At 46.6% G+C, this 9,670-nt stretch overlaps 1 protein-coding gene across 1 annotated transcript; it reads right to left on the bottom strand.

Annotated features, from left to right (window-relative positions):
- Positions 1–1,383: 1,383 nt before the first annotated feature.
- Positions 1,384–9,392, bottom strand: LOC142571026 (uncharacterized). The gene is made up of 4 exons (XM_075679326.1): positions 9,296–9,392; positions 7,702–7,997; positions 6,386–6,637; positions 1,384–3,006 (listed from the first exon to the last, which is right to left on the bottom strand). Exons 1-4 carry the CDS (start codon positions 9,327–9,329, stop codon positions 2,644–2,646), a joined length of 945 nt encoding a protein of 314 aa, XP_075535441.1. The 5' UTR covers positions 9,330–9,392; the 3' UTR covers positions 1,384–2,643.
- Between the last annotated feature and the right edge of the window lie 278 nt (positions 9,393–9,670).

Below are 9,670 nucleotides of genomic sequence, written 5' to 3'. Positions count from 1 at the left end.
TCGAGCATGGTTCTTGCGATAAGGTGTCGGCAACGCCATTAGCATTCTTAAACGTCGTCTCATACAATTACGCGAGAGTTTTCCCATTGTTGCCACTTGCTGAGCGTTGGCGCTTCATTTGCCTTTACTAAACCGGAGGTTTCCAGCAAGTAAACAACAAGTAGCTATTCGTCTTCAGCAAAAGAACATCGGTAATGGCATTACAATAATTAAATATAAGGAGTCTTGTCTAGTTAGTAACTTCTGGACGCACGTGCTGTTTCCAATATTGCCGAGAGAAAATTCCGCGCTATACTAACTTATCAAACTACTGAACTATTCGTCAGATTTCAGTAGCTTCAACCAGGTTCAAAGTTATATTTTCCGAAACTCTTGGCTGTTCACGACACTCAAAAATTTCGCGGCACACCAAAGATCTGCGTTAACTGTTTTGTCTATCGCTATACACCAGATTAAAAGGGTGAAAGCCTGACTTACATATGCATGGTGCACTCACCAAACTTCTCGAAGCGCTCCAGCACGCGGAAGCTCCAGTGCAGGCTCATGGCGGGGAAGACGGACGTGGCGAGTTTCTGCTCGCGGCTGATGAACTGGTAGCCCTGACCGCCGGCGTTCTCCAGCGCGAGGAACGGCATGATGCAGCATAGCGTCCAGTAGAGCATGGCTCCGGCCACGGCCGTGTGAGCTGCTCGACGGCGAAACAGCCGTCGGCCATCGAACCGTCAGTCGATGGCCACTCTCTCTCTCTTGTTCCCACCATATTCTCACTTTTACTCCTCTTTTACAATGCAAAAAGTTGTTTAACGCCACAACTTCCTAACATTTAAAACAACATATATTTTCATGGTTGCAACATACAGCGCGACTGGACGCAGACTGAGTAAAAGGAGGGGGCCACCCCACGGCGCTGACTATAAACTGAAGTTTATTTCAAGAAAATATGTAATATGCAAAGCTAAACAATCACGTGATCTTCAGTTCTTGTCGTTTATTCTCGAATTTTTCCTCTTTCTGACGCGCGCGGCACCTCCGTAAGTAGCGGATTTTTAACATGAAGGTTGTGTTTCGGACAGTTATCTTTTATTATGTCGAGGGGCTGGGTGAAGATCATGTCCGTGTCCAGTCGGGATGTTGCAACCATAAAGCTATACCAACCCGCCCTAATTTCATCCTGCAGAAAATACAGCATGTTTGCTGAATGTCAAATGTGCTCAAAGCAGCACAATCGCCATTGTTCAAGTCAGCCTGAGCCGTGGAGCCAACGCTGTTGCAATTCCACAATGGCACCACTGTCAAAGGTTCCTGAAATCAGGTCAAAGGAAGTTATTTTCTTTGTTGAAATATAGAAGCATCAATATGAAATGCTACTGTGCTGACCAGTCTGACAAAATGGCCGCCCCTATAACTGGCAACCAGGGACAACAAATGCGTGTGGTATATTTATTTACTGCACACAAAAAATGAGCCGTAAGTAGAAGCAGTGATATCTGTATTGTGCGTACTAACGTGTTTATATGCATAAACAGAAACCGATAAAACGGCACTATTATGCAAAAATGCGAACCTTAAGAATTCTACAGGTACGCACATTCCGCCAATACTACAACCACTACCGATGAGTTCTTGAAATTAGTCCTTCTTATGAGGTTTTAGGACAATAATGAGACAAAAAAATACAGAAGGAACAAATTCCACCTAGAATTCAACATGGAATGATTACAACGTATGCAATGTAGCGGTGTTGTTGCCTATAGATGGTTTATATGTGGTCTATATCTCGCGGTTTTCTACCAACCCCGCTTCGCCTGTGCTAGCGTCTGTGCTATCAGCCATTAGATGAATTCATCTACGTGTGTTTCTGGCTATAGTGCGAGGGTAGGCAAGGCTCACGACTGGCGAAGAACATGGACAGCAGAGTAGCGTGCATGATGCACGAGCTGCAGAAGCACATTAGGATGCAGAAGAGCAGCAGAGGGTCACTGGACTGGATGAAGGCTCGTCCTTCGGCATTCCTCTTGACACACACGAACAGCATCATGAGCGTCACTGTAATCAGGTGCATGAAGAAGGCGCTGAGGTAGTGGCTCAGCCAGTACACCCAGTCGCTCATGCCTACTACCCGGAGCATCTCCTTCATACCTGCGGAAGAACGCCGCATGCCTTTCGCTTCAGGTATGGTCAGAGCGATTCTATGCCGCGCTGCTATCTGCAGATTCCCTTGACTCAATCACGTGTCAAGTTTGCGCTCACGAGGCTTCATAAGGGCATTAAAGGCCCAGACTCCTTCCCGAGCGACTCACTCATTACGAAAACCATCCAGTAAGCCGCGCTTCTCTCGCTCTCTTTTTTCTTAGTGGCAGGCGCCAAACGCCAAAGATAACCTAACTCACGACTGCCTGCAGTATAGGGACGCGCACGGCAGTTTAGCCTGCCTGCTAAACATCCACAGGTATACAGACCTCTGACATGTAGCGCAACAAAAAGCTTCGGGTTGCAAAAAGCTAGTTCTTCCGTGGAGTGGCTGTATTGCACTGAGCACTATTTATTTCAAATGTACCCAACATAAAAATTTCGTAAATAACAAAACAATGACAAGCATGCGCCAATCCGCTCATAAGTTAGTGGTCGGCGTCATGTCGCGCCTCATGTTTCAATATCGAGGAGTCGGAAGACAAACGGTGGCATAATCTTGCGCGCACCAGTGACCCTCTCATCGCTCAGCCTGGCGACGAAGACGGCGAACGGGATCAGCATGCCGATGCAGAAACGGGTGAGCACGAGGGCATAGTTCTTGGTGTCCTTGTGCTCGATGTGGCTCGGATAGGGGAAGCGCTGCAGCCACACTGGATGCAACCACTGCCGAGGACCGTTGAACCGGGCCGCCTGCATTTCCAGGTGTCGCTGCTGTAGCACACTCATGATGGGAAGCAAGGTGTTCATCTCCGGAAAGCGTTCTTCAGCCGCAGGGCCCTCCGGCTGAGACAGAATCCGCTCGGGGTACTGGACCTGTAAACATCATGACGCAGCATGTAAGCGTTCATGTTTGCGCTTGTGTTTTTTCTAGTTTTGTGCAGCTCTTCGCGCAATTACCAAGAAGTCAATTGCCCATTTGAGTTCTTTTTTTTTTCCTATGTATAAATTTAGGCCCTTACGTGGCCTTTCGGGATACTGTGGTAGTCCGATTAAAACTAGAGACGAAGAGATTTCACAGGACGAACACTTATAATAAACTTTACTAAGATGGACCGCTTTCTCATTCGTTGGACTTCTTTCTTGTTTTTCACCACGCAATGCTTCTTAATCCTTTTGTGAGTAGTTTTAGAGGATGGCTATACACACGAGCTGTAGTTATGCTATGGGAATATAATGAACATTTATCAACGCAGTGGAAATGAACTGCCACTAGTGCGAAAAATCATATAGACAGCACAAGTGAAGGATACTTTCCTGGCCAAAGAGAGCCGTGTTCGAAAAAAACGCATTCTTGTGTAGGCGTCACCAATTTCTTTATGCGTTAATAAGGCTAAAGCCTTAGATGGCTCATGGGACGAAAAATCCGATGTCCAGAACTGCGCCGCCCGGCGTTATGGCACCAAAATTCATATGGAGTCCAGCCCTCAACCTTTGGCGGGAGTCGAACCCACGAAATTTGGTGTTAATTAGGGAGAATTACGCCATCAATTTCTTTATAACAAAGCGTGAAGCCGAGGCGAAGAATTAGTGCCAGCACGACCGGCGGTGTTAACTAAGGCGAAGTGATTTAAGGTACAGTTAATTAAGATAGTGTTAGTTACGGCACTCGAACCCACGATCTTTGGTGGGAGTCGAACCCACTTGAAGATATGTGCGAACCGGCGAGATCTCCAAGTTAGATTCCAATGACATCGAGACGGATGAGAGACGAACCCACTACCTTTGGTGGGAGTCAAACCTTCGCTTTTAATTTTAATTAGGGCGACGGTAATTAAGGCACATTTCATTAGAGTATAGTTAATTGAGACACTCGAACTCACTGCCTTTTGTGGCAGAAAACAAGTAATAGGAAGTGACGACGCATTCGAATGAAAACGTCAGGTAATGTAATGAATGTATCGTGAGTGGGCAAGCTTTTGTCTTCATCCTCCTTAGCGCATGCTAAAGTGACTGTCAACTCTTAGAAAGGCTCTTGCTTAAACATTGCTTATAAACAAGTCAAACAACAATCGAGGTGTGTGCGCTGCAGATCCCCAGACCTGTTTAGTGCAAGCATTTTTACGTAGCCTAATTTTATACGTATTATTGTTTTCTATATTACCGTATTACCGAGTTACTGTGACACCATCGAATCGCAGATAGCCTTTTATTTATTTTAGATTTCATTTATTAAAGGTCTGGTGGCGCGATGTAAAATAACACATGGAAGAAAATAGGGGCGACATAGAAAGCGCGAAGATGTTTGGAATATTCTGGCGCTCTTTCTGTCGTCTCCTTTCTTCTTCCGTAGGTTATCTTACATTGCGCCGCAATATCTCTATTAGCTATGCACCAACTCACCGAACATAGTACCCTACCTTATTTACCACGCTGTTTCCTCAGTTCCAGCCTGCCTCTGCCTTTCGTCTTCCTCGTCCTCCTGTGCGTCTCCGCATTAGCGCTCAAACGTGCCCGCAAATCCTAGTTCTACTTTACACATCTCGCATGCTCACGCGTCTCAGTTGTTCTAGTAAATCCATAGTTCCCTCGGTTATTTACAAATACTGTATCCGCCAGTTGCGCGCTTAAAATCGCGGCAGATGCCTTGCTTATCAACCCGCAACAGTTATCAAGGAACTGTATATCAGCCACACTCTTTATTGGCAACACCTCAGTATACAGTTGGACTATAACCGCATATCATAGACTGTGATTGCTAGATTTTTCTTTTGTATTACGAAGCATTCCTTGCTTTAGTCCAGAAACATTAGGTAGGTTTCTGTCTCGCCTCGTTCCGGACCTCTTCGGTAAACGATTATGCTGATCCCACGCACTGTGGGATTCGATGTTATGCGAAACATTTTGCAAGTACACGTAGTTTATGCAGAGCGTCACCAGATGGACCAACCTGTTTTTGTAATGAGAGCAACTGCGTGTGTGATGCGAGCATTTGTGTGCCGACAGCAGCAAGACGACGACAACGGCGACGATGCAAGTACAATGGTGATGCCTTGAGATTCGGTTAAGACTTGGTACGATACCGAAGGATCTGCCACCTAAGAAGGCGTTATCGCTATCCTCGTGGACGACTTTCGGTCGCAGTGGAGGGAAAGCGTGCACTACGTCAGCCACCATGGCCGTTAGTGGTGGCTCTGGCTAACACTTACAGGTCTACAACTTATTGCGCGCACATAAATGCCAAATAACGTGGACACGAGAACGGCTGATTTGGCAGATCACCGCACACGTAAACGCGAGATACGGGTGCGGCTCCTAACAGCGGCAGGTTTTTTGTTGTTGTTGTTGTTGAAGTTGAAGTTAATTTCTTCATTTCTTGTCATTTCTGCATTTCACTTAAAACAACACTTAATTTCTCCTATGCACTCCTTGCCTTTATTGCATGTTGGCTTTACGCAGCTGTAACTAATGAGAAAAAAGAAGGCCCCTCGAGTTTTTTCTAATATGCCTCCCCTTGCGCTTATAGCAGTCAAGGAATGTCGGAAGCAAAAGAAGCCTCTAAGAATATTCCAAACACTTTGCTGTCTTAGTGGCACAGAACATTTGTCTCTATCGCTTTCTTAGGGGAACACTAAAGAGAAAAAATAAATGAGCTGAAAAAATTTTAAGAGTCTATTTGCGCTACTATCGCGGTAATACGTCGATTATTAGGAAAGAAAATGAAGGCAAAATTTGCATTTGTTTTAATTTTGCGCTGTAACTTCACAGGTAGTACTTCAGAGTGACGCCACGCATTTCAAGGTCCTTTTTTTATCATTTGGGACTGTGTGGGGAGATCTCGTCAAGTTGTTGAAACTTGGTTAATTCAATGCTTTGTTGCTTTAGACCAAAGTGTTGCCCATGTTTACCATTAAAAAATCAACTAGGCCTTAAAAGACGGAGTCAAAATTCATGACGTCATGACGAGCTGGTGCGGAAACTTCAATGTAGCGTCGCCACCTGCCCTGTTTTTTTTACGTTTTACCCGGCTCATCAGGCCTCCATTCGCTGTGAGAAGGGCTTTCCTTAGTATTGCAGAAGTACCATCTACAAATGCAGCTAAACTTGTTCTTCTCTTTAGTGCCCCTTTAAATAATAAAGTGACAATGGGAAAACGCATGTTAGATCTCACAGCCTCACCAGTGCCTGCCGTTTTCTTCGCCTCGAACTTCTTTAGTCATTGCGTAATTCTTATGGCAAGCAAAGCCTTCCTCACCAGCACGTCCAAAGGCAGGCGGCTCCCGAGGAAAGTTATGCGCAGGCTAACCGGCACGCTGTTGTCGTCGCCGGCCTCCACGAAGCTGTAGAGCAGCCCTACCACGTGCACGGGCGTTTGGTTCTGCAGCAGCATGGCATCCACGAGTTCCTTACTCGATGTCACTCCCAGAACGTTCTGCACTCCCAGCGCCTTCATGGATTCACGTGTCAGCCGGGAAACGTACTTATTGGTGGCCGGCGCAAAAAGTACCTACGGAGCATTTAACGCTTAGGGTCAAGGCATGGTGTCTCTTGAGAGGTTGAAGGATACACATTCTGTTGTCAAAGTTAGCTGGTTAGCACATATTGTATGGTGCGCGTATTCAAACGTAGGTTACGAGTTAAAGCACATACATCTTAAAAAAAGAATCGGCAGAGACACTCAAGACTGCTTACGCGTGGGAATGCGAAAGCATTAGATTCCCTTTAGTTAATTTTTTTTTTCTTTTTTGCGCGTTCCTTGATCACGCATGCTCTCGCCTGCGTTCTAACTGCGCCTCGGTAAGGCCAAATCAAAGCGCGCCAAGCGTCTCAGAGAGCTCGTTTGCCCGTGTGCGACGTGAGGTGGGCAATGGCACACGCACTAGGCATGCCTTTAGTCAACCACAAACGGGGAGCTGCCGTAGCTTCGGGGATGCATGCCCGTCTCGCACCCCGGATGTCCGGACTCTATTCCCACCCAGACCGAAATTTTAACAAATTTTCTCTTCAAATGCAGTAATTTACTTTGTTTACAGGAACCTCCGTGAGAAATGTGACGCCAGGCTGAGCATATTGTGACGTGTTCTTACTCTTCGCGGCGTCGGGCATTTTTGGTATACAATCTTTCGCGGTCACGCCGGAGGATTTTCGCGTAATGGGGCGTATAATGCTTTCGCATTAAAAAGAAAAGCATGCCCCATAACCTCTATACCCAGCAATCGCTTAGAAAGGGCCAATATCAATACTAAAAGCGACAGATCTCGAAGGAAAAAGCGTGGGATAGTTGCGTGTTAGAAGGGTTCATTTCGCGGTGTTTTTCCCCGTAATAAAGCGGGCTGCAATACTTTCAGTCTAATTGGTATCTTGAGCGTGTCGCCGTCGCGTTCATATATTATCACTTATCTGATTGCCTTTTCCGACTACAAATGAAAGGAAGTACACAGCGCGTTTAAGCGTACAACGAAACAGTTCGCACTCTGATCTTGGTTCACCAACACCAAACATCGTCCATACCCCCCAAATCATGCTGCAGTCTGTCATCGAAATTTTCATCGTTACGTAACGGCGGCGAACCTGCTTGACTTGGACCATGCTGGGCTGCGTGTTCCAGAAGGTGCTGGGGCGAATGGGCCGAAAGATGGTGTCCCCCTTTCGTATCAGAGGCTCGCGCACCACGGCCTCGTCTTGGATCCCCAGCAGCAGCACCACCATTAGAACGATCTCGAGCAGCGTGGTCGTGTAGCGGCGACAGAGCCGCGTCACGTACACGTTCTTCCATAACACCATCAACAGCTGCAGGAGCGGCGACGGCGCAGGACGCTCCGCGGACGAGTCGTCCACGGCGACCTTTGTCACGGCGGCCGCAGTGGCTGCATACAAGTCGGTGGTGGTGTGTTTCACAGTCGACGCGCGTCGATGCAACAAAAAATGGGAGCAATTGGTCGAACGTTTCAGAATCACTGCCTTCGAGGCATATCATTATTGTTCCTAAACATTCCTCTACGTTAACACTGCCGCAAATCTGAGCTGATGATAATGACGTGCGCAGACACGTGGATCCTGCCACGCATTGGTCACGCAGTGCGAAGAGCAAAACATCGATGAATGAAAGGTGGACGAGGAAAAGGGAGCGTGATGTTCACAGACTCGCTTTTCTTCTGTGAAGGAAGGAAAGCGCTCCTGCTTTATGGACGTCTCAGTGACGATTCTTGCCAGTTTATCAGCAGTGATTATTGTTATGAGCCCTGCCATTTGTATTGCATAGCTATTAATCATCTCATTTTCGATCGAAGAAAATAAACAAAATGTGTTTAGACACAGAGCCTGTGGCAAGTAGGGGTTCTGAATCCATGTTACTTATATTAGTACAATAATAAACAAAATATTGATTGGGCAAATCGTCCCAATTAGAGAGCCATATACAATTAACAGGTAATTAACATAGATTGAACAAATATAGCAGTATGTGAAACGAAAAGAAAGCAAGAAACTATAAATCTAAGCGTTGTCAAACAACCATGAGGCGTGTTTCTCAAGCTCCTTTCAGCGCAGGAATCGCCCACGAGCGTTAACGAATGTTCTCCGATATCAGGAGCTGCGCAACATCGGAGCGCGTAACCATTAAGCGTCGCGACTACTTAAACTGAAAGGCACCGCAGCCCCCCCCCCCCACTTCACTGTATTCTACATGGTCAAAGAAATATAAGTATTGTTTACACGTGTTATGAAATGCGTGGCACACCAGCATTTTTGTTTCGTGTGCCTTATCAAACGTTCGTTGCAGGAATAATGAGAGGCTGGCGGAACCGATTGCTAGCTCCCTCCTCTACATTGGCTGCTTTGCATGCTTACTCGATGTCTGCAATGCAATCGAATTGCGAAGGGCTCATCATTCGCATTTCAGCGGAACGAAGTTGACCATGTCTCCGAGCCGTTGCTTGTCCGCGCCGTGGCTGTTCAGCAGTGCAAATACAGGCCTACGTATCTTGCTAGAATCTGGCTAGCTTGATTCGACCTTGGTGACCGACAAGTTCACGCAAGCGGGACGATGCATAGCGTCGTCAGGACAACGGGAGCACGATCGCGAAATCGAGATTTCTCCCGCAAAATCCCAGGCGTCTGGCCGCTTTAGGGACGACGCTCGTCGCAACCTTCGCCTGCAACTCACCTTGTTTAACTTGAGTAGGCTGCGTCGGTGGCATTCGGGTATTTCACGTCCGACCAAGCCTTCCGGAACGCTTCAGAGAGCACGTGAAGCGCAGCAAATTTCTTCTTCTTTGACCGTACGCCTCCTCGTGCAATATGTCGTACTTTGTCGTTTTTAGCTTCCTGGGCCACCATTATCATCGCCAGCATATTTTTCTTGCGTTAATTTTCCCTTACACATATGAACGTGAATTAAAGATGATTTTGAAGCCATTTCTACCGCATAAGCGCCTAGAACGGGGGCAATAAGGGTAGAACCGAGTAGTGGAAGAAGAACGTCTCTAATTTTCTTTTTTTGTATAAGATGTGGGCCAATATAGCATAGCATTATAGATGA

The sequence above is a fragment of the Dermacentor variabilis genome, chromosome 2 (genome assembly GCF_050947875.1).
Source record: "Dermacentor variabilis isolate Ectoservices chromosome 2, ASM5094787v1, whole genome shotgun sequence".
NCBI classification, from domain to species: Eukaryota; Metazoa; Arthropoda; class Arachnida; order Ixodida; family Ixodidae; genus Dermacentor; species Dermacentor variabilis.
This window is presented reverse-complemented; position numbering and strand designations above follow the sequence as displayed.

Bases quoted from the DNA above. Each gene is read 5' to 3' on its own strand.
- LOC142571026 (XM_075679326.1), bottom strand. From the start codon at position 9,329: ATGCCACCGACGCAGCCTACTCAAGTTAAACAAG. The intron at 7,998-9,295 runs GTGAGTTGCAGG...ACTTGTATGCAG, and splicing joins GCCTACTCAAGTTAAACAAG to CCACTGCGGCCGCCGTGACA. The intron at 3,007-6,385 runs GTGAGGAAGGCT...TGATGTTTACAG, and splicing joins GCCTGCCTTTGGACGTGCTG to GTCCAGTACCCCGAGCGGAT.